Source organism: Chanos chanos, chromosome 16 (assembly GCF_902362185.1).
Source record: "Chanos chanos chromosome 16, fChaCha1.1, whole genome shotgun sequence".
Lineage (NCBI taxonomy): Eukaryota > Metazoa > Chordata > Actinopteri > Gonorynchiformes > Chanidae > Chanos > Chanos chanos.
The window spans coordinates 10,125,537-10,151,091 of NC_044510.1; the positions used below are offsets into that span (position 1 = coordinate 10,125,537).

Consider the following 25,555-nt stretch of genomic DNA (forward strand, 5'->3'; position numbering starts at 1 on the left):
GACAGAATCACATAAATCTACCAAATGAATTGAGCAAGTGCTTGCTTGACCTCATTCCGATTTTTCCTAGATGTTACTATGATAGGTAGTCTTGTGACCTTATTTGATCCCTGGCAAAAAGAGCAACTCACAGCAATAAAATATGGTATGCCGGCGCGTATACCAAATGGACAGACCTGCAGTAAGTCGTGGCGTTGAGCATTTCGAAGTACAAATCCAAAAACCGTTTTCTTGAATGAAGTGAAGCTCAGAACAAAAGTTGAGGAAGAGCAATAGAAATATTTTTTCTCTCATTTTCAGCATCTCTCGTCCTCTTCCCCCATCCCATCTCCTCGGGTCCCCGTTTCCCTACTGCGGGAGGGGAGGAATTGCAGGCTAACCTGTAGTCTGTTCCACCGTCTGACTCCGAGCCAAAGATTAGAAAGTTCGCCAAGCGTCTTAAAAAGCATGGCTACGGCGGTCTGTCGACTTCTAACAACAAACTAGCGCAACGAGATCAATGGAAAGCTGTTGACACATATTTTAAAAAAAAAAAAAAAAACTACAAACACAGCTTTGGCTGCCAAGAACAAACGTAAAAGTTGTTCCTCTACACGGCAGAGATCTGCAACAGCCTGTCTATCAACATACTGATTCTGCTCTCACACTCAAACAATTTGCCATCTTAACCTCTTAATCTTGCTTTCATTATGAAGCGCGTTAGCGCTTCTGGACTCACTCTAACATTGAAAACAGAGAGGTCGCCGAAATTATGGCTTTTTTTTTTTTAGGTTGTGGTGAATGCAGCTTGCCAAAACTGAATGAATCATTCTAGGTATGATCAAACCAAATAAGAGAGATGATCTCTGTCTTGGGCCGTTCATTTTAAAGCATCCCTGACAATGGTATTTCAAAGTTTTACCTTCTTGAGCGCAATGCTATCTGTTTCTATGGTCTGGACAATGCCAACAACCTGTAGGCTTCAGGTAAAGCTGGTCGAAACAACCTTCAACCTACTTGAAGAAATGGTAAGTTGGAGAGAATAAATTGGACCCAGAGAATGGACCAGTATAACAATATGGCTTACATTATCTTGCCTACTTCATTGTTTCCAGACAGGCCATTTTCCATTTCAGTGCCTCCCATACAACATTTTGATTGGATTTCCAAAGGCTGCTTTCCAGTCTGACAGCTCTCAACAGGTAAACTACTGGTCTCATATGATTATCTCTTTACAGATGACTGACTGTGTCTTTTAGCCTACTTTATTATTTAGAACTACTAATGACTACACATGTCTTCTTTCAACGTTTTAATAAGGATTTTATTGATATGTTTCTACATATATTGAATTACAACACAGAGTCATTTTCAGTACAGTTTTAAGATTTTGAACAGTTTTTAAAGCTACACCGCCCCGTTGTTTTCTCAACTAAAGTACAACATAGGTGCCACGAAGGCTGTTTACGACGCCCTTAAAAAGATATATTTACTGTTCGAGAACGACGTCTTTCCCGACACGTGGGATGCAAAGACCCTGGACGTTTTCCAGAATATCCTCTACCGTCAGATTGAGGAGAGCAAATGTGTAAGACAGATTGAATTCGAGTATTTCGTCTCCTGTGATTTGAGTTATAATTCAAGCCCTGAATATCTTGTTGTCTGACAATGCACAAGAGCTGATTATTTCTACATGCCTGTATTTCCAAATGCAGGTTATGGATTGGACTCAAGGATCCCAAGACGATTTTCCTGTCAGGGAACGTGTATTAAGTATTTTCTTCGAAAAAATAACTACGTATTTGCAAGAGAAGGTAAGCTATGTGTAGAAAGCACTAGGTTATATATGCAGTGGGTGATTTGTTTTTTCTAATGGGGGGGGATGGCTCAATGGTCACTGACACTACTCCATAGAGTATATAGGGAGGATGGTAGGTCAACAAGGGGGATTCATTTTGGTCATTTTGCTAAGGGGCATGGCTTCCCCCTCGTCCACCCCTACAAATCGCCTACTGTATATATGGATATATTTTTCGTTTGAACAAGGCTGGGTCTTTTTTTTTTTTTTTTTTTTTGCTTCCCTTGAAATTTTCTAACTGAATTTCTCCGTAGGACTTCAGTTTCTGTGCATGGGAAACTGCTCGAAAGGAACTTCTGTATGCTCTACGCTTCATTCTGAAACACGCCAGCAAACACATTTTATGGTCAAGTGAGCAGCGCGGAGCATAGATCTGTGGGGCCATATCAGTGTGTGAAATAAAAGACTCACAAATTAACAGCAGTGTAAACTCATGTAGTTTATGTGATGTTCTGCCCCACCCTCCCCCCAAGTTATGTATAACTTTGACTTCAGTATCTGATATTTTTCAGTCTTAGTTACTTTTCAGATGCTGAAGTGCTCATAAATTGTGTTGAATTCAGAAATGATAGTGATGCAATACATCATGTTTTGTTTTTTTTGTGGATTGGCTTGACAATAGGCTAGTATTTATTTTTATTTTTTTGAGTTCCTTGCCAAGAATATAGGGAGGCCAGGGAGGGATCTTTTTTTTTTTTTTACAGGGACCTAGCTTTTTAACTTCTTTTGTTCACTTTGCAAAACATGGAACAGATGAGCATCTTCCTCACTAGGTTATCTTGAATTTATTGTTTTGAGTTTGTGTAGCAACAGTATGATTCAATAAACAAAGACAAGTTGAGGAGCAAATTATTTTGTCAGATGGAACAAAGTCAACCTGCTATTTGTTCGAGTTTCTTTGTACATATTTTGTGCTTGTTTTGTCACGCCTTAGAATAAACCGGCTCTTCGTGACCCGTGGTCTTCTCTTTGCCTGTGATTCATTAGTGAGTGTGGGGCATTCATGTATGATCATGTTACATAACATTTGTTTTGACTTAAGGGAAGATAGGGACACTGTTTCCACTGTGTCACGCCTCCACTCCCCCCCCCCCCCCCCCCCCCCCGCCGTCTGATTCGGCCAATCAGCACTCAGCTTCACCAGTTTTTCAACCACTGGATCTACCAGTTCACTGATTAATTGTTATGTGCACCTGTTCCTTGTGTTAGGACTCATTACAATCCTAGTACATGCAGTCCACTCTGTTCCTTGTAAATGCTCTTTACTTACGGAACCTTATTGGTGCTGACTACAGAGTTCCATTTCCAGGTTTTGACCCTGGACTGTCCCCTTCCATTTCTCATTCTTTTTTTTTTATTTAACTGAAAGTCTGAAATATTTGTACTGAAACTGGCTTGTTTCTGTTGTTTGTTTCCGAGCAATATCCCAAAGTAAACCCTAAGTAAAATTTGCTTAGCACATGCATTCTCTGAGTTGATCTGAAAAAAAAAAAAGCCATTAATAAAAATTATTTCATTTTATTTATTTGAGGCATGTTTCATGAAACCAGAATGTTCAGCTGATAAACAAAAATTGTTTTGTGTCATATCTGTGATTTGTTTATTTGTTACGAAGTAAAAAAAAAAAAGCTGGTTGAACATCCTCTGAGTGTGGTGATTCCGTAACTTTTGCCAGGGGTTGTAGATTTTCGGGGAGATCCAGCAGGATGCTCCTGGGGTGTGAGATGGAGAGAGTGCTCCTGCAGGCAGGATATAGATGTGAGGCTAGGAGTCGTGGGGCAACTGGATGGTTCTCCTGTGTGGAGAGGAGTTCTAAGTGCCAGAAGGGATTCACCTAACTCTGGGGGTGGGGGGGGGGGGGGGGGGTGTTAGTAAGTAGGGAACTTTAAAGAGAGTGTTGTGCTGTGGGAAACAGAAAGATTTAGGATAACAGGAGGTAGACAGTAACATGTTGTGGATGGGAGAGACAGCAGAAACTGCACATGGAAATGACAGCCTCACCTGCAGCAATGGTTGAGTAGAGTGCTTGAGTGCAATGTGTGCAATGGTTGAGCAGTACTAGGTTAGGGAAACAGAAGTATGAAAGCAGGGGTGAAAGACTAGAGAGGGAAGGAATTATTTGTGTGAGCCAGCGATTTTCTCATCTCCGTGAGGTGAGCGCTGGTGCAAGGTCCCAGTGGTTTGCAAATTTCTTCAGGATGTCTCAAAGCACATCACGGTCCATCAGCGGAAAATTATGCGAGGAATAAACGACCTCAAGGAACAAGTCAATTGGATAATTACTTTAAAGAGAGTCCCTCATGTCCTCTGTAGGAATTTACGCCTGTGATATGTGTGGAAGCAGCAAAGATTGACTAATTGCAATAGATTTCCCCCCTTCTTCCAATTTAGGGTGACCTTCATGTATATGTTTAGATATTCTTTCACACACTTTGTTACTTTTCCAAGAAGTGTAACTGAGAAATTGGTAAAGACTTCAGTGTTGCATGGTAACAATCCCGTTGATCGATCACATAATGTCAGAGCAGGTTCTAACAAACTCTATGAGGACGTCCTCCAGTTTTTCTATATGGACCTGTTATAATAAGAAGTGAATTTTAAGTATTACCATAAGTTTTAATGTTGAAATGTTGTGTTTCTCTTTATACACAGGAATAGAGGGAAAACAAGTGGAAGTGTGTTGATTTTAACAGCTTTTATTGGTTCTCATTGTAAATACAGTATCAATCAGTCAATCAATCAGTTTTCCAGATATTCATTCTGTATATAATAAATAAACAATAAATAGTCAAACAGTGAAAAATCTATAGATAGATATTAATAACAATAAATAAATAAACAAATCAACAAACACATAAATAAATAGATAAATAAATAAATAGATACATAAATAGATATATAAATAGATAAATAAATATCCTGTTTATATCGTTTCGAAAATGTCTAAAAAACAATATGTTCCTTCAAACTCTGCTGCCCACTTAGTTCTTTGACCACAAAAGGTTGGATTTATCGTCCAGAATGGACCGCAGAGCATACTGTAGCTCTTTCCGAACGATTTCCCACGCACAGAAACTGTACACCTGAGAGAAGACAAAGAAAAAATTACATTTTGCCCCATTTTTAAAAACACACACCAACTCCCTGTGTTTGGAGACTGAGAGTCATACCTTTTCTTTCAAAACTGCACTCAGTTTGTCGAAGAAGATTCGCACCGCAGCCTTTCTGGCGGGAAAATCGTCATTGCTCTCCTCAGTTTTACTCATTATCTGCTGAGACAAATATCACTGCTTTAGAGTAATTCTCACTCACTAAAATGAAGCTACAATTGCTTGTGCAGGTGACAATGGAGGGAATTTAAACGGTTGCCCTTACGCATTTTGACTCCTCGATTTGCCGATAAACAATATTCTGGAAATCATCCAGTTTAGTTGCATCCCACTGATCTGGGATGCTGTCATTGTCAAACAGCGCGTCGATGCTCTTCAGGACTTCATAAACAGCCTTTGCAGCGCCCGTTCCCTGTGTAAACAGAGATAGGCCATGGCATAATTGAATGGATATAATGACTGTACATATAAATCTATGATGCAGGAAATGAAATCAACTGAAAGAAATTGCGCCTTCATAAGCACTTTGAATTAGCCTTTAAAAGCGCATGAGCATATTATAGCCATTATTTTACACCGAAACCTTGCAATGCATTTCTTTTGCCGTTTGAATGGACATGCCAGTCACTGTTTAAACTTTGACGTACAGCAGATTTCTGTTTAAATTCCTGTTAAAACCGGCATATTGCCCCATTATTTTTAAGTTATTAGTGAGTGCAGTTTAGGCTACCTGCTGCTTGTTGCTTTCGATCACTGTCGCTGGGAATGAAATCTTAACATTTTCCTCGACACACTGCAAAGGAAAATGCCCGCCCTGAAAAGGAAAGAAAGAAAGAAAGAAAGAAAGACTCAAATAAACATAAATTAAGAATTCAAGACCCACTTGATGTTATGATACACAGAAGACATGTTAATTTATTTTCAACTTACCATGGTCTCGAGGAGACGGTGAGTTGTTTCTATGAGGTTTCGCTGCAGCTGACATGCATGTGGTGTGGGCATTGACCATACCGATCCCAGAAAGACGATGACAACTACACAAGTGATATGATGAAGGGCCATATTGCTATTATCTAGGAGCTGTTAAAAACCTAACAAAAGAATGATTTGAATTTGCTCTAAATGTCTCTGATGTTGCATATCCATCCCAGGGTTCTTAAGTACCAAGGATTTATGCACGTTTGAAAAGTGAAATTTGCAAAAACTCAAAGTGAAAATAAATTTCAAAATTATCTGGAATTGATGAAATCTGGAAGAACCCCCTTGTTTCAGCGTTTCAGTAGACCTTTGACCCATTTCAGTAAAAGAGCGCTTGGCGAATTCAATGCGTAGCAAACTGATGAAAACTGTTTATAGCACACAACACATTTTCAGATTTTAACGAAATTCCCAATTGAAAGAGAAGACAGTGGCATTCCATATATCTCTAGAAGTCATGTGATCTTGCAAACCACCGTAGGTGCAGAAAGGTAGCCTACTGAAACATATAGAGTAATGAACTAACGCAGTTATCATCAAAATGTATGGACTGTTAAGGGGAAAGGCTTAATGACGTCATAATCTTATCCAAATTTGTACACTACACCTATGGATTTAACTTCAGACAGACAGACAGACAGATAGATAGATGATTACATTTCAGTTTCATTTCTTTGTGAAGTAACTTTTCCACTCTCGCTAATACGCATTTCCTGCCGCGTCTATTAAATCTGGAAACCGCAAGGCTTCCATTTTGCTGCTAAGGAGATGAGGTAATCCAAAACAGCGAAAGCGAATATTACTAACTCTGGCTGCAGCCTTATGGTGATGCAAACTCCTGAGCTTCTTAGTGACGAAACTGACCATTACTACAGTGCACAAGGAGGAAAGTAAGGAAATAAATAGATACATGAGGAGACAGAAAGACATAGATAGATACATGGACAGACAGACAGGCAGGCAGACAGACAGACAGACAGACAGATAGATAGATAGATAGATAGATAGATAGATAGATAGATAGATAGACAGATAGATAGCTAGACAGATAGATAGATAGATAGATAGATAGATAGATAGATAGATAGATAGATAGGTAGATAGATAGATAGATAGATAGATAGATAGATAGATAGATAGATAGATAGATAGATAGATAGATAGATAGATAGATAGATAGATAGATAGGAAATGATACAACACGACACTCTCAAGAAAGACAAGTAGATAATTTCACAAATATTGAGAAATGTCTGTGACAATGCGATTCCATTCAAAAAAGTTTCAAAAAATCGCATGGATTTATGGAAAAATGAAAGTCAACGTGAAGTTCAGCCTCAGACTTATCAGGAATTAATCAAATCTGGAACAATCTCTTTGTTCCGCTTTGCGGTCGATCTTTTGTCCCTTCCTTTTTAATGAAGTGTCCATGACCGAACATAAACCAGAGACATACGTATGGGATCGTTGAACTGAGGGATAACTTATTTTTTTGTTTGTTTGTTTGTTTGTTTGTTTAAATACCCCACGAGTACCTATTGATGTCCTTATTCGGTGAAACATTATATCCAGTTTATTGAAACGAACTATGATGTCTGTCCAGTACTTCACGTTAACTGCCTTTATGTTGGGAAGCTGAGTTTCGCATTCACATTTGACACATTGTCCAATCACATAAACACAAAAGAAGATACATTTTTGACATGCTTTTGGTCAAATTGTCAAACAACTCATGACAAGTCAGTATTTGAAAAATACTTTATTATTAAACCATATAAATTAATACATTTCAAAGTGATGACAAAAGCTTGAATTCAACATATGAAAATATTTAAACGTTTAAATAAATAGATAAATTTAAAAAAAACATAAATTAATAAATAAATAAATGAAATAAATAAATAAGGTCAAGTGAAGCTGTCTGTCTGTTCCAGTTGTCCATCATGGTGTCACTACTGTTGTGCTCCCTCGTTCAGAAAACCTTTAAACTTCTCCAAGGTGTAATGAACTTCATACCGCACAATCTCCCATGCACATGCGCTGAATTCCTTCAAAAAAGAATGAAAAAACAACCATTAGTGGTCTGCGAAACAAATGTTCATGTTCGAACTAGTAAATATGATAATCACATTCTGAGCCCTGAAAAAAAGTTTGAAAAGCACCAGTCTTTATATTTTAACAATGTTAGGCCTACCTTTTCTTTCAAAACGGTGTCCAGTTTTTGAAAATACGACTTCAGAGTTGCTCGGCTGCTCGTGGAGGTGCTTTGGTCCCCAGAGAGAGTAGACTCATCCCCAGTCTTAAAGAAAAGAAGCAGTTTTAGTAAAATAACCATTTATTAAGTTCAACAGTGCGCTTTTGTGGACTATGCCTGAGACTTTCTGTTCAAACTACTGCCGAAAAACGGTTTATTGAAATTATGAGCTTTTGTGGCAGAACCAACACATCCGCGTTACATTTTAGCCTTGGATAAATCTAGTGTGATTTAGATGTGGAGCAAGATTTCGTGTGGCCTGTGATTTTCTGGAAAATGTGTTCCTTGTATACGTCATTTGACAAGCTACTTCAGACTCAAAAGTATTTATTAAATAAATTGACAGCCGATGTGCCATCTCATTTTTCTTCCTCGCCTCACAGCTAACTCCCGGAGAGATTAGATTAGATATTTTTAAAAAGCACACAAATTAGATATCTAAAGATCACAGCATTTTATGTAAGAGACATAAATGCGACTGGCTCACTCACGCATTTCAGTAGATTTTCCACTTGTCGTGACACGAGGTTTCTGAAGACTTTGAGGTTCCCGGGGTTCCATGGGACCGATGTCAGATCGTTCTCAAAGATCTTGTCCACGTTTTTCAGAACTTCAAGAGCAACAACTGCGAGATCTTCAGTCTGCAATTAATGCAAAGCATAACATGTTAGTGTGTTGGAAAGCATATTTAAATTTATCACATCAAACATTTCCTATCCCCACAAGTCAAAATGCATTGGAATCGCCGACCAACCTGCAGTGATTTGAATGCATCCTCTGGGAACATGAGTCTCCCTTTTTCATCCAAGCACCCCTGCGGAAAATCTCCACCCTATGGTGAAGAACAGCATTGAATTTTGGTATTAAGGACAATTCAAGCAAAACCGTTTCAAGAACACCCAATGTACCAAAAAGAAAAGTTTCTCACCATAGTTTTTAAAAACTTCGTGCTGTCCTCGTTCAATTTCCCAAGTCTAAAATGCGTCCAGCTACAGCCATGGGATGTAGCTCTGTCCACAAGAAAAAGCAAAAGGATGACGCTCATCAGTTTTAACAAAGCCATATTACTCGAATTCAGAGCGTTAGCTCACAAGTCAGCTCAGTCTAAAATGCGCTAATGAAGATTTCATCAGTCTGGCACAATAAATACTCTCATGAAAATTTCGATTGTGGTTGGTGGTACATTTGTGGTCGGATGCAGTGTTTCCGCGTGGCACAGAGAAATTCGGGAGAAATAAAAAAAAGTACTTATTTGTGGTTGAAAATGAAAACAATTACATAACCTTCACCAATTATTGTAAGTACATTACCACCGACAACTGACTTTTTTAAATATCCAACGCAACTTAAAAAATATCATATGTTCTTTGTGTTGCGACAAGCCTAAAGAGCCTTAACCTTACGGGGCCACCTTTCAACTGTTTTGGGATAGATCTCTAAATGCATTTTCTGTTGATATTTGTCCTTCGTATCAACATCTTAATACTAGACAGTTTAAAAAGCATCCGGGGAATCTAACAGATTTGCTGTAGTACATCCCTCATCGCTGATTTCACTCACTCACTATCTAAGCCGCTTATCCTGATTAGGGTCGCGGGGGGTGCTGGAGCCTATCCCAGCAGTCATAGGGCGAAATGCGGGGAAACACCCTGGGCAGGTCGCCAGTCCATCGTAGGGCAGACACACAGACAAACACACTCACAATCATACCTAGGGGCAATTTAGTGTCTCTTATTCACCTAATCTGCATGTCTTTGGACTGTGGGAGGAAACCCACGCAGACATGAGGAGAACATGCAAACTCCACATAGAAAGGACCCAGGAATCGAACCCGGGACCTTCTTGCTGTGAGGCGACAGCGCTTCATCGTTTTGTCTTTATATCTGGCTGGACTTGAACTACACTCTGCTGAAGGGTTACACCCCTGTTATTATTTCATTTATTATTATTTCAACAGAACATTATTATTATTTCAGCAGAATCCTACCAAATACCCAGGTACATTTACAAACTTAACAAAAATAACAAATTAGGCCTAACTAACTAACTAACTAAATAAATAAATAAGGGGGGCCGGCAATGTGGTTGTGTGAAATATCTTTCAGCTACGATTCAACGGTGTAAATTGTATGTTTATTTTAGTCACTGAAATGAACAAAACGTTTTTTATTAAACGCACTTTTGGGACAAATGTGCAACTGCAAAGCGACACAGTGACTATGTGGAACAATTAAATCCGTCATATGTCAAATTAAATCCACTCGAAGACACGTGACCCCCTCAGCACAATAAGCACGTACATCGACATTTCATTTCAGGTCGATCAATTCAGTGAAATACGAAATTGTGCCCAGTATGTCAGGCAGAACAGTAAAATCATAATTATGTCAGAAATTGTGAATTAATGTGTCTTTTATATCCAAAATATATTTATGTACATTTTTTAACAGACAGACAGATAGATAGATAGGTAGATAGATAGATAGATAGATAGATAGATAGATAGATAGATAGATAGATAGATAGATAGATAGATAGATAGATAGATAGATAGATAGACAGATAGATAGATAGTTTCACAAGTGGAACAGAATTATGGAAAAATGAAATGTATGAGTCAGAACGAAAATCGAGTTCAGACTTATTAAGAATTGACAAAATCTGTCACAATTCTCCTGTTCCGCTTTGCGATATTTTTAGAAGAAGCGGTTGAAGGATCACCAATATCATATTGTGGGATATCGAAACTAAACACGATTTCAGTTTCAATGCGGTCGTTTTCGTCATCAGATGGGTCTTCGGAGTGATTCCTAAGTCTGTATAGGGGTGATTCCTCAACTATGGTATTTCTGCGTTCCTGGAAGAAATAAGAAAAACAAACAAACAAAAAATCTTTCTATATTTTTACCTTTGTCACACTTATTTCACCCCAAGGGGAAGCTATAAAATATAAATGATACCTCAGTCATTCATTTTATTATATAGGCCTTTTATCTATGGTTTTTACTATATTGCCTTTGTCCCTAAGCCGGACTTTGGACCTTCCACCAGAGTGACCTCCATAGGGGATAATAAAAAGGTAAATCCGAGTTAAATAGAGAGTGTGCTTATTGGGTGTTATTACTGAACAGCTCATATTTCATATGAATGTAAAAACAACTGGAACAATTTCATTTAATATTGTGTATTTTGTATATATTTAATGCTAACTCTAAAACTGACATTAGCGGTTTAGCGGGGTAATATATCATGAGATTCTAAAAGAAATATGACAAAACTTTCTATACCAGTCATGTCCACAACAGAAAGTGGTGATTTCCTCGTAATGTTAGTAGGAAATATATATCACATAACAAAAATCATCACAGCCACTATCAGGATGTGTTTCTACACAGAATGGAGAAACAGACCATAGCAATACATATATAGCCATATATATAGCTAGATTCTCTAAAATTTTCCAGAACAAAATGGACCATAGTTGAAGAATTACCCGTATTTAATGAGGTCCTACTGCAAATTATTGTACAGTAATGGAATAAGATAAATACGATGCGTGTCAATGGACCATTATTCGGCAATATCAGGCGGAATGGCAGTAATCCCATCATATCATATAATTCTATACAAGTTTGTGTTGTAGGCCCGACATAAATGCAGGCCACTTAACCGTGCGAAACTCAGTACACGTAAAAAGATGGACGGTTACACAGATTTCGGTTTCATTTCTTCCTGAAGTAACTTTTTCACTCTCGCTCATGTGACTTTCCTGCTAAGTCCATTGCTTGATGTAAATCTGAGGCTTGCGAAAGCGTTTGAATACTCATCAAATCAGCACGAATTTCAGTTTGGTTTACTGAACCAAATGGGAACGTAACCGTAATCCACACTGTAAAAATATCGTTAGAAAAACCGTCAAAAGTATGACAGCAAGGGAGACAACCAAAGGCCATAAAAATGACAAAGAAAGCTTTAGATTCAGTTATCATGCCAAAATCATAAAATGCATTTTAAGGTAAGAGAAAGAGTTACAATGCTGAACAACAGAAGCTTGCCATCTCAAAATGAAAATCTATTAAAAAGCTATTTACAAAACTAAGGTGAAAAATTTTATGATAGGGTTAAACGTATTTGAAATCAATATTCAAATTCTAAAACAATACATAGATATGTTGTAAAATACAACAGGAAACCCAGGAAACCATAACGCTCATGGAGGTTCATGCTGTGCTTCCCAGATCCATCCACCGACAATGCCTCTGACCAACCAGTGGGTGCCGCTATTGTTGCAACGGTTTTTTTTGTGTTTTTTTTTAAACAAGTACGAAGTAAGTCGGCACGATATTCAACAAATGTTCCTGGTAGGGATAAAACTCATACGATTGCTTGCATCCAAAGAAAATCGGATCGGATTCTGATCGATTTTCCTTTCAAAATATATTTTTGTTTTGTAATAACTAACAAAATCCATTAAAAAGCAAAAGGAAAATGTTACACTGCAGTTCAGTACTGCACTTTTACAAACAGGTATTCATCACTCGTGAAAAATACTGTCTTTAAAAAATACTGCAAAAGTGTCTTTATATATATATATAAACGTTATTTATCAGTCTATTATAGCGTATGATCTTTCAGTTTAACAGGTGGAGGGCTTGTCTACACCTTTCATTCTTCTCTGTCTCCCTCTTGTTTATGTGTGTGTGTGTGTGTTTGTGTGTGGTATGTTTGTATGTGTGTGGTTTTATTCGAACACCAGTGTGAGAAGCAGAACACTCACATGTGTTAATCAACTAGCAAAGGCATTGTGTAAATTAATCGCTAAATGTTGTCCATCTTTAAATAATTAGACTATGGATAACCAACGATACGTTAAATAACCAAGGACAATGAATACAGCATCGAGGAGACGATAGTTCTTACATGTACCTTGCTCAGCAGGTAGGTAGATGGGTAGGTAGGTAGAATTTTCGTAGTACCGGCGTTTTCACCATAGCCTTTTGTCTTTGCAACCGTTTATTTATTTACAATGTACAAAGATGTGAAAATTGTAATTGTAATCAAGCATAGATAGATAGATAGATAGATAGATAGATAGATAGATAGATAGATAGATAGATAGATAGATAGAAAGAAAGACAGACAGACAGACAGACAGACAGACAGACAGACAGACAGACAGACAGACAGATAGATAGATAGATAGATAGATAGATAGATAGATAGATAGATAGATAGATAGATAGATTTATTTAACATTTATGGTCTCTTTGAATATTTAAAGCAGAAGCCAAATTCCGCGTGTGGACTCCGTGCATAGAATATAAATTGTATTGAAGCTATTATGGAAGGGAAAACATCTTAGGAGAACAAAAAATATAGCGAGAATGATTTTATTGTTTAAATTATTTAACATTTTAAAAAAAATCTAGGAGAAAAACACGTTAAAAGTTGAAGAGCTTTCCTTCTCAAACTCGCCCTTTATCTTAAATCAACCAGTTTACTCCACCTAATCATAGGCGAAGTTTGACATTTGCGCTGGACGATGCATTTTAATATGGAAGGATTCGGTGCGATTCGACGCGATGCAGTCTGAGTTCTCAGCATTTGTTTAATGTACACTTTCATTTTCCATTATACATCAAAAAAAGCCAATTCTATAAAAGTGGCATTGCTTACCTTCAAATAGATATCTTTCATAAAAGACCATTGAATTCCAAGTATTTTTGCTGCTTGATGGCACGGAAAAAAAGGAGACAAGTGTATCATTTCAGAATTACATGTCATTGTGTTCATTACTTTTCCAAAAGACACAGTTGGACAAAAAAGACTTACTGGATGAACAAACATTTTGACATTATCAACTGAAGTCGGTCTCATTTAGGCTTCACCAAGCCGTCTCACCAGGTGAGTGGTACGATTTGTCGTGCTACCGCTATTCTACAGTCCCTACAAATGGCCAGACTTTCGTCCAATTTTCCGCCCTTCTTATAAGATCCAAATGGCTTCCAAACTTTAGATTTTAAATTTGATGGTGCACTGTAAACCGTGTCGGCGTTATCGGACATGTTGTTAATGTTTTTACCTTGTAAGCAACGCTAACGTTACTCTCATAAAAGGCAAGAGGTGAACGCAAGACGCTGTGCAGATTTGTAGCGAATGAGAAGCGGTCATTATGACTTGTTACGTTAGACCAGCGAGTCTTCCACAGCAGCTTAGCTTATACTAAAGCAGAATTAGCAGTAAATCCTCAGCCAACCGATTCGTAACTTAAGAATCGGGCAATCGAATTCATGGTACATTTAGATCGATCGAGGGGTCCGCGTATCGATGTAGTCGCATCATTAATGTTAGAACCGGTTTCCGATTCCTATAGGTGAACCGTTACACCCATAATATATATACAAGAAACATTTTTATTGCACCTATTTTAGACTCAATGTAGTGACATATTTCAGCCGCTGGGGAGGCGATTCCCCCCCCACAAACTCTGCCTATGCACCTGGTGTGTGAAGCCTTCTGCCACAGCTTTTGGGAATATTGTATTCATATTTTCCTCTAGGCACCGGAAAGGATATACATCAGAGGAGGCTTCTCTAAGACTACAGGTGAGACAGAGTTTCACAAAAAATAACCCTTACAACAATCATGTTTTTTCTAAGCTCAGGCAAATCTTTGACATTGTATCAGTTGTTGAAGTTTTGCCTGTCACTCTATTTTGCTTTCTCATCTGCTCGTCTCACCTGCTGAAGGTCAGGCCATGACGGCTGCAGGTGTGACTCCAGCATGGGGACTGTTGTCTTGATTTGACAACCCAACATCAGTTGAGCTGGACTCAACCCAGTGGCTTGAATAGGGATCTTAATAGGATGGGTCTGACTGTTTCAGGATCTTCTTTGCAGTCTGTACAGCCCTCTCTGCTTCACCATTGGACTGAGGATGGTGGGGGCTGGTCGTGACATGTTTGAATTCATAGTCCTTTGCTAATTGCTGAAAAGCTGTGCCTGAGAACTGTGGTCCTTTATTGGTAGTGAGGATATTGGGACAGCCCCATTGTGCAAATATGTTCTTCAGTCTTAAGCGTGTTGCCTCTCCATTGATGATGCCCTGGTGACCGCTGTGGATCTTTTAAAGTATGTCGGCACATATGCTGTGGGGAATTACGATTCTGTCACCATACAAAACTAACTCCTGGGAAATGGATAGGTGCTGTCTTGCATTGTGATATGGTTCCATTGCACGTGGAACACTGGATGCATACTTAGGTCAACCGGTGCTCACATAGTGTTTCACCCTTCTCTATCTCCTCTTTCACCATGTCCAGTTTTGAGGAATAGATAGGCCATGCACTGTTGACTGCTTCTTCCTAGACTTCAACCTCATGGATCAGCTCACAGAGTGCTGCAGTGACGACCAGCTGAGGGTGTCTTGAGAGTGTGTCTGCAAGTGCAAGCTGTTTGCCAGGCACATATACTGCTACTGGGTTGTAGTACATCATTCACAGGAGCAGTCTTTGGCGCTTCAGTGGAACTGAGTCAAGGTCTTTGGCATTGATCAGCAGAATCAGTGGTTTGTGATCGGTTTGAAGTGTGAAACTCTCTAGATCATAAAGGAATCTTGAGAATTTCCCGCATGCCAACACAGCGGCGAGGCACTTCTTACCAATCTGGGCATAGCATTTCTCAGCATTTGTTAGAACTCTTGAGCAGTAGGCTACCAGCTTCAGCACTCCATTGTGGTTCTGCAAGATGACAACGGCCACAACATAGCTACTGACATCTAAACTCTCTATGGTGGTCTTTGTTACATCATAGAATGCCAGCACAGGTGCTTCTGTGATTAAATGCTTCACCTTGCTGAAAGCTTCATTCTGTGCCGGACCCCAGATCCATTCCATGTTTCTCCTCAACATCTCATTGAATAGCCTTGTGACCTCAGACAAGTGTGGAACGTACCTGCCCAGGTAGTGGACCTTGTCAAGCAGTCTTTTTAAGTCTGAGATGTTCTCTGGTGGCTCCAGGAGCGTTATGGCCTCAGTCTTGGTCTTGTCAGGACATATGCCCTCTTTATCAATGACATGTTCTAAGTAGAAAAGCCGGTTCTGTCTCAGTAGACATTTTTCAGTATTCGGAATCAATCATCAACTGTTTTCAATGTGCCCTGAAGGTTTTGCTCATGTTCCTTTTGGGTGTTTCTGTAGACCAGGATGTCATCCATGAAGACTGCCAATCCCTCCTGGTGCTTCAGGAGCCCTTGCATCTCTCTCTGGAAAATCTCTAGGGCACTAGTGATACCAAAGGGAAGTCTGTGGAAGAAATATCTTCCAAATGAGGGTTGTCAACTTAGTACTGTCTTCATCTAATGGCAGCTGCCAAAGGCCACTAGCTGCATCAAGAAGCAAAGAAACCTTGGCATGTGCTAGTCTGGGAGGGATGTCATTGATGGTGGGTAGCACATATTTCTCCCTCTCAAAGGCCTTTTTTCAGCTGTTTAAGGTCCTCACAGATCTTTATCAGCCCATTCCTCTTGGAGACGGCTAGCATGGGCACACATCTGTAGGCTCTGTAGGCTCTTTTATTTCTTCAATGACACCACACTGAACCAGCTCCATCTTGACTGTTGAAAGCACAGGCAGTGACACATGTCTGGCTGTAGTTACAGTGTATGGATCAGCATTGTCTTTCAAGCGAATTTGTATTGGCTTTATCCTCAACAGCCCTACCTCTGTGGGAGCTGCCGACTTCTTCTTCCAGTCTCTTTACCAAACCCATTGCCACTGATGCCTCGCAGCCGAGAAGGTTGTTCACGGGAGGTCCAGTCACTACAAACACGATGAACTTGAATTGCCTGTTCTTCACAGTAGTTGTGGCTATGAATTGTTTCTCCACAATGTTGCTTTCCTCCTGGGCTCTAAAGATTTGTTTTGGTGACTCTTAGCTTGAGGCTGGTGCTTTAGACTTGAAAAAGTCTTTTCTGAGATGATGCTTATGTCAGCACCTATACCAATCTTGAACTCCACCTCCTTGCCTTGTAATGGGAGTGAAACAGTCCATGTACTGTTTGTCTCAACTACTTGCTTCAATTCTGCCAGGAAATGTTTCGTAATGGTGACCTCTTGTGGTGTATTTGCAATGTTGACTTCACAGGTGTGACATACTGCTGCAAAACGGCCTCTGTTACTACATTTTCGGCATTCTGCATTTTTAGCAGAACAGTCATCTTTTCCATGGTTTCTGCCACATCTCTTGTATTTCCACTCACTGAAATGTCCGTTCTGGTGACGTCTTAAGCATGGATATCGTCCGTCTCTGCCGCACCTGGGTCGTCCCTTCTCACCACTGTGATGCTGACATCTTTGAGCAACTTCATTGAGCTGCATGCTGCCACTAGCCACCTGCTCGCTAACACGTTCTCTCACTTGCTCTGATGGCTGAACTCAAAGCTTCCTGGAGGTTGAAACTTCGCCATTGTTCAGCTACTGACATCATTTGAGGTTAGGTGATGTACTCAAAACTTGTCAGTATAGTTTAATAATGAAAGTCAATAGACAGATACAGGTCATCAACATCAATGTACATTGCAACGTACACCACGGACGTATATGCTAACTGCTTTGTAAAGCTGTGCATAACTAAATAGATCCATACAACACAGTGACAGGATGAACTTCTATAAGTTCACCACCAAAGATATTTTTGTCCATTACCTCCTAAGTAACTGGCTAGTCACGTAAGACGACATTGTACGATTTCCGGGTTTGAGGACGGTAAGCACAAGCATTTCCGCTTTCCGACGCTGGCCGGTTTGTAGACAACAAAATTACTTTCTACACACGATGTCTTCAAGATCTTCCAAAGATTGCGATCAATGATGTTCACTGCATCATTCAAGCTGCAACATCAGCACCTAGGAGTGAGCTCGAGAAGGGCTTCAAGATGTATGTCTCCTGTTACATCAATAATTATGAAGTTAGTTGACTTACTAGCTTAGTAGCTACCTAACATAAACAGCCACAGAGGATTAGCTGTGGCTGTTTAAAAAAAAGTGAGCACCCAAGCTACCTGCCATAGGTCTATGAGAAAACATGAGAAACCTCACAACCTCAGTGTAGGACGGAAGATAGATCAGTTGTTCGTCAGTTCCAAGCCAGTACTGTTCCAATTATGTTCTGGGGATTTGATGTGGGTTGGATAGGTCCTGTAATTCTGTAACATTAATATCTGAGGTAGGTAAAACGTTACCTGCCTTGTAGGTAGCATTCAAATATCTAGCCTTCATGAAAACCCCAGAAACTGGTTATGGTGGCTGTTGTTCTTTGCTGTATGTTCAGTTTCATTTATCTGTATGCTGTTCAGTAGTCACTTTGAAGGCTGTTCAAAGTTTGCCAGAGATGGATTGGAAGATGTACAAAATCTTACTCGATCTGTCAAACTTGACAAGAAATCAAAGGATCATGTCAATGCAACTATTCACTTAAGTCTCTTGGGGAGTGTGAGAATTGATGCTCTGATCGATGGGGGCTTGTGACTCCAGTTAGCAATGCACAACAACACTGTAAGAAAGAGCCATGACAGTATGGAAATATTGATTGATGCGACTTCATTTTTGGTCGCCAGGAGCTTGCTTTTGGGGGCACAATGAAAGTGGAAATTCTGATAATAAAGGCAACTACAAGGAATTAGCAGATGTGCTCTCCTGTTAGGATGATGTCTTGGCTGCTCATTTAAAATTCTTCGACGTGTCAGGAGGCAGGGAAGCAGAGTCCACATTTAATTTTGTAGAGAAGGACTCTGTATCCCTACCTAATTAGCGCTCTGTCCACCTGAACACAGAAATTGGATCAAGATATCTTTAGGTTTACAATAATTTATGGCTCTCAACAGCTTGAGTACATCAAAGAATTCATATAACAAGTATTAAAAATTGTGATTAAGATTCTGAGGATTTCAAAGAAGAGCTTGTTTTTGTTTTAAGCTATCCTGGTGAATTGTAAATTAATCAACTGTCATGGCACATTTTTAACATGTTAACACCTAGTTATTCAGTTAGTTCCAGACTATATATCTAAGCGAATTGTGAAAATTGAAATTAAATGTAAACCAGTCAGGATATGTTGTATTGTTTTCTGTGTATCGTAAACTTAGTTGAACCTCGTCTAACTAATGTGTTGTACATTCATATAATAGTTAGCCTGCTGGCTGTAGTTATGTTAGCCGCATGGCTATAGTTTTATGGGTGAATAACCTAACAGATATACTTAAAGAAAGGAAATCTGTGTTACCGTTTAATGCGAAATTGCTGTCTGTGCCCATGTATTTTAGTTACGATGCAATGACATGTAAAGTTATTCATTTGGCCGCAAGTGTGGATGAAGTGTAGTTGTTTAGTTTAACTATGTTATTTGCTTTGCACTCGTGTGTGTGCAGGCTGGTCGCCCCCCCCCCTTCAAGATTGCAGGGTGCTGTGCACCACCCCTCTTTGGATTTCAAGTGATTTCGTCGCCGCCGGCGGCATTCTAGCCTTCGCCTTTGAGTAACTGACAGGTTATGAACGAGGCAGCGGTATGACAGGACATTCCTCATAGTTTTTTTATTGGAGCACACAGGATGTTATTTTTTTTTTGCACTATACGTGAGTTCTCAAATCTTTAAGATTATAATGTTTTTTGGAGGGGGGGAGGGTGTTGGATCCAACATAGACTGTAACTGTGTGATCTGTACAGAAATTTCATATTGCATTATATTACATTTTGTATGTAATTTGATTGTTGTGTGTGAGTATTATTGTGGGCTGGGAAGGTTTATCATACGTAATTATAAATCACTACTGCAACCCTCCTTTGCGAATCTAAGGACACATATGAGAGAAGACACATATGAGAAAATTTATTGAGAGATAAGAGAAATTTTGTGAAACTGGAATCCACCTAGGGTCTCCCTGGTAGACAGAGCTACGATTACATAAAAAACTCTTTTGTCAAATGTATGATGGGGCAGCTGTCATGGCATAATCATCAATGTCTATCAAGCACAATGACTGCTCTGAATTGGCTAACCTTGAGGCGTGTCTTTGTGCTATTAAGGGTTGGATGTCTTCAAATTTCCTGATGCTTAATGCAGGCAAGACTGCAATGCTGGTCATTGGTCCTCCTACGCATAAACATCTTTTCAGTGATCTTACCTTAAATTTTGACAACAACATCGTCTCTCAAAACTCTAAACACCTTGGTGTGATTTACAGCTAAACACCTTGGTGTGATATTTGACTTTAGTCTCTTGCTAGTCACTTATATCAAATATCCAGCCTTTTATCACCACCATAATATCACTAAAATTTGGCCCTCTCTAAGTATGGCTGATGCAGAAACCATTGTTCACGCATTCGTCTCGTCTCGCCTCGATTACTGCAATGTCCTCTACTCTGGCCTGCCTGCCTCTAGTACCAAAAGTCTTCAGCTGGTCCAGAATGCTGCTGCCAGAATCCTGACCAGAACAAGGAAGTTGTCCTGGCTTGCTGTCATTGGCTATCAATTCATACAAGGGCGGATTTTAAGGTCTTCTTATTAACATAAAATTTTTAAATGAACTTGTATTATTATTATTATTGTTACTATTACTGATGTACTGCAGGCCAAAGTGAAAGCCATTGCTCGATATGCACAGTTCATTCTCTGTTATGCACACCGGCTCAATCTAGTGCTGAGTCAAGGAGCAAAGTGCATCCTAGAGACAAAAATTTTCTTTGCCACTTTGTCTGGCTTTTCAGCATTTTTCAGCAAGTCAACTATGAGAATGGTGTTTTTGGAGGAAACTGATTGTACGTGCATTCCTAGAAATGCTCCCATTTGCTGGAACTTCTCATCAAGAATTGTTAGCACAGTTGCAAACAATAATGAGAAGCTACTTGCTGCTTTCGAGAGGATGCTTGAGACTGAGAACAATAAATATGTAACATATTTAAATGTAAATGCACTGGTTGAGATTGACCCAACTGCAATTTTGTTGTGCTTGCACAATGACAGTAAAGTTCTTGAATTTTGAAAATGTGAATGAGGAGGACATGATAAGTGGAGCAAATGGATTCATCAGAACTTTGGAGGATTTTGAATTTTGAAGCTGCAGATGTGGTCTTCTGCAAAAAATCGATAAACTCTCTTTTGTCCTCTGCCACAGAGAAGACATCAGAGGCATCATTCTGCACTATTTAGGAAAAGGCTGCCAGCATGACCCGTGATCCAGCATATCACCCAAGGAAAAGACGACGCTTAGGTTCAGCTGTTCAAGATCCAAAATAGCACTACAGGGGGCGTGTACTTGGCTGTCTTGAACAACCTCATCAACCAAATCATTGAGTGCTTTGCCAACATGGATGACATGCGTTTTCTTGAACTGCTCAGTCCAGCTAAATTTCAAGAAATGGCACATAACTTTCCAACTGAGGCCTTCAGCTTCTTTGTGAACAGATATGGCCATTTCTTTTATTCTGACAGGTTATAGGCAGAGTTGCAAGTTCTGTACTTAGACAGGGATCTTCACTACTGCAGAGAAAAGCTTTGTGACCTCATTGCATTTTTTAAACAGGGTGAACCTGACAAGGTAATGCCACAGGTTTATAAGTTGATGTGATTAATTGCAACATTAGGTGTGACATCTGCTGGCTTGGAGAGAAGCTTTTCGTGTCTAAAATGGTTGAAAAGTTGCACACGCAATATCATGATGGGACAGGAGCGACTACAAAACTTTCATTCAATAGAAAGGAAAGTAGTTAAATCCTTGGAGCAAAATCCCTGCTGATATGACAGAGTGACAAACAACTTCTCCGAGAATACCAGGAGAGCAGAATTGATCTACAAGGTGAGAGAGGTGTTGTATGTTTATTTGTGGCCTTGCCGGGTTGTTACTTCACCTAGTAGTTAAATACATTAAATAAAAATAAAAATGGAAGGAAATTTGAACAACATTTTTTGTGGCCCACACCACAAAAATGTATTTTGTCTGCAGTAGATAAGTCAATAAGGTAAACATTACATCTGTGCTAAATAACCTGTGCGTAACATTTTTGCAGTAACTTTCTTGTGTTTTTTATATTTTGTAGCGATTTAGTCCTAACCGTCAGGAGGATGAAGTCGGAACAGAAGAGAGAGGACACTCACAATGTCAGACAGCAAAAGCAGGAGAAGGAGGTGAACTGCTTAGGGAAAGGAAGAGGACAGGCTGGATATCTTTCCTTTTCAATTAACCTTTCAAAGTAAACCCAGAAGTGATTATCTGCCCTCCTGTGCATATGACTGAAGCTGCACTTCAAAATTTTCTCTGCCCTCCGGAATTTTTTATTTTTTTCTCTGCCCATTCTGTGCCTGCCTCTATGGAGTGTAAGCAATAGCTGAAAATATCAGGTGAAGCCTGTCATTGCAAGATATTCTGGAATTTTGCCGTACTTAAAGCCACCAACAACAGGGCATGAGTACAGCTGAAGAAACCAGCTGAGGAGACCTGCTGAATTTGGCATCGCATTGATTAGGGCCTGCCTTTACGGGGTATGAGCAGTAGCTTTTCAGTATACATGCATTTCAGTGTGCTTTGACACTGGAAGACTGTGAATATTGATTTTTTTCCTCTGTCAGTACCTCTGCCAGGACTGGGGAATTTGGCCGCCCTGCTGGCCATTCTGTGTATTTCATGCCTTGTGCTTTTGTTTGTTTTGGTATTGCCTTGTGCTTCTGTTTGTTCCTGTATACTCCTGTCCCCGACCCCCACCTGATCCCTATTATTACCTGGTTTGTTTCATCCAATCGTCTGTCTCTGCTGTTTATTGTTCTGTGCATTTAAGTCCTGTGTTTGTACCTGTTCTTTGTCAGATTGTGACCGTTATTCCCTGTGCCTGACTTTGTGAGTTCCTGCCTTTTGTGGGTTGAAATTTTTTGACCATGTTAACCTTGACCTGTTTTTGCCTGCTGATTTGGATTTGTTGCTTTGTGGATTTCTGGTTTTGACCTTGATTTCATTAGTTCTTACCAACCGTTTGCCTTACATATTGGATTAATTTGCTTTGTGGATTTTTTTAGTTTTGACCCTGGACTGGACTTTGTTTCTGAGATTGCTTGACTTTTTCAAATAAACCTGTTTTTTTTTTTCGCCCCCTCCCTCCCTTCCCCTACTGGGTCTGCAATTGGGTGTTGGCCCGTCAAACCCTTACATCCTCTCCCTTTCTGTGAATGACCTGTGAATGCTGTTTGCATGGAGCGCACGTGAGCGGTGCGCATGCATTTCAGTATAGTCTGAGAATTTGGCGTTGCTTAGAGCCTGCTTTTACAGGGCATAAGCAATAGCTGAAAATATCAGGAGAAGCCTGTCGTTGCAAGGTGTTCTGGAATTTTGGCCTACTTGGTGCCATCAACAACGGGGTATAAGCATAACTGAAGATACCTGCTGAATTTGGCATTGCATTGATCAGAGGCTGCCTTTACAGGGCATAAGCAATAGCTGAAAATGGCAGGGAAAAGCCTGTTGCACAATGTTCTGGAACGTGACATAAGTCTAGCTGAAGAATCCTGCTGAATTTGGCATTGCATTGCTTAGCGCCTACCTTTTGGGGGGGCATAAGCGATACCTGAAGCTTGTGTGCTGGTGGTCTCTTGTATAGGCTCCAGAGTGATAAATGTCACCAGTTCGGTTAAACAATAAATTGAAGGTGCTTTATTTACCCCACCCTACCTTTTTTTTTATGTATGTCCTTGGGAAGTTTGTCAGTGATGTGTCTAACAAAAGTATGCAAACTTTTTAAAAAAGGGATTTTTTTTCCCCCCGTTAACCTTGCCTTGTCCTGTCTTAGCTGCATCCCACTTTTGGCCTGTACCTTGATGTGGTGATTGGGCTTTCAACTAGACAGGTTTTGCTTTCTCAACCAAATAATCTGTTTAGCTCTCTGATATCTGTGGTACACGTTGTTTTAACACCTCCCTTTTTTTTATTTGTATGTGTTTGTATAGCCTAAATGTCAAAGGACAATGCGTTCCCATATCTTATATCACCTCACCCCTTTTTCAAAGAAGAAAAGGCATGGTCAGTTCGGCAGGCGGGCTGCCGGTTGCAAGGCTTCCGGTTTGCGGCCAAGGGGAGATGTTGATGTAATTCAGAGCAGCCAAAGTGTCATTTTCATCTCTCTGCGTTTTTACGTCGGTGACTATAGCCTCCTGATGATGCAGGATCCGGAGAGTGGGACATTCTAAAATGCTTAAGGTGGGGAAAAAAAAGCTTAGTGTGGTATAATGTACCCAAACAATGACACAGGAAAGCTCAGCGTCTCACACATATCACTTGCCACAAACGCCATGTCCTACCAAAAGAATGAAACCGTAATCCAAGAACAAAACGAACATTTTTACCTTGACCGTTTTCCTCTCCATAACAACCCATTCGAAATAAACATGTTTAATGTGGCTTAGTGTAGGCTTACCAAAACAACACAGAACAACAAAACAAACATTTTTCTCACACCATACTGATTTATAAGCACTGCCTACCGCCGAAAGGGTGAATCCCTAATCGACAGTTAAAGCGATACGTTTTACATTAAGCTTTTTTTCACAACTAAAACATAAGGGAATGGATTAATATGGCTTGATGCACAAGAACAATGAGCAAGGGACACCAAATATCTATCGGGCTTTATTAGTCATAAACACAATTTATTATAAAAAAGATTGCGAAGTGCGAAGACAGTCCAATGATTTTGATGTTAGCCGTTTTTTTTAGTTAATTACATTGTCACGTTAGGGTATTTCTTTATGAAGAAGAAAATGCTCAAGATGCTCGTTGTTTTTGTATTTTGGATTCCGGTTTCATTCTTCTGGCAGCAGACGGTGTTAATGACGACAAGGGAAGTGTAAGAGAAAATGTGTTTTTTACCTTGGTCATTCTGTTTGCACATTAGGCCGCATTTAAGCTTTTTCATTCATGTTTAACTGTGTTCCCAGGACAGGGACGATAAGCAAGGAAGTGAGGTGGTCACCAGTTAGATAGCTTTTCTTTTTTTTTATGGACTGTACCCACACGGGTGAAATTTTCATCTGATCTCTGTATAATATTTCTCTGTATAATATTTCAAAACCAGCACTGGTGGTGAGTTACCTTTATGCTACGTCCCTTACCGTACCCCCGGATACCATTTTCACACCTGGGACGTAACAACTGTATAGACCATTGAATCATGGACTCTACACTGTGAATGTCTATTTTATGTGCTGGCTCCCCCTGTTGAGTCTTGGTTCCTCCCAAGGTTTCTTCCTCCTGTTTGCTCCATTAGAGTTTTTCCTTGCCACTGACGCCTTGGGCTTACCCACTGGTGGTTTAGGCACTGATTACTGTAAAGCTGATTTGA

The 25,555-nt window shown here is 39.7% G+C and overlaps 2 protein-coding genes across 2 annotated transcripts; one reads left to right on the forward strand and one right to left on the reverse strand.

The window, feature by feature from the left end:
- Nucleotides 1-881: 881 nt before the first annotated feature.
- Nucleotides 882-2,208, forward strand: LOC115829817 (interferon alpha-1/13-like). Its single transcript, XM_030793980.1, has 5 exons — nt 882-1,007; nt 1,095-1,181; nt 1,418-1,567; nt 1,695-1,793; nt 2,092-2,208. Exons 1-5 carry the CDS (start codon nt 882-884, stop codon nt 2,206-2,208), a joined length of 579 nt encoding a protein of 192 aa, XP_030649840.1.
- Nucleotides 2,209-4,818: 2,610 nt separating this feature from the next.
- On the reverse strand, nt 4,819-6,009 carry LOC115829818 (interferon alpha-11-like). The gene is made up of 5 exons (XM_030793981.1): nt 5,878-6,009; nt 5,678-5,761; nt 5,213-5,359; nt 5,008-5,106; nt 4,819-4,920 (listed from the first exon to the last, which is right to left on the reverse strand). Exons 1-5 carry the CDS (start codon nt 6,007-6,009, stop codon nt 4,819-4,821), a joined length of 564 nt encoding a protein of 187 aa, XP_030649841.1.
- Nucleotides 6,010-25,555: the final 19,546 nt, after the last annotated feature.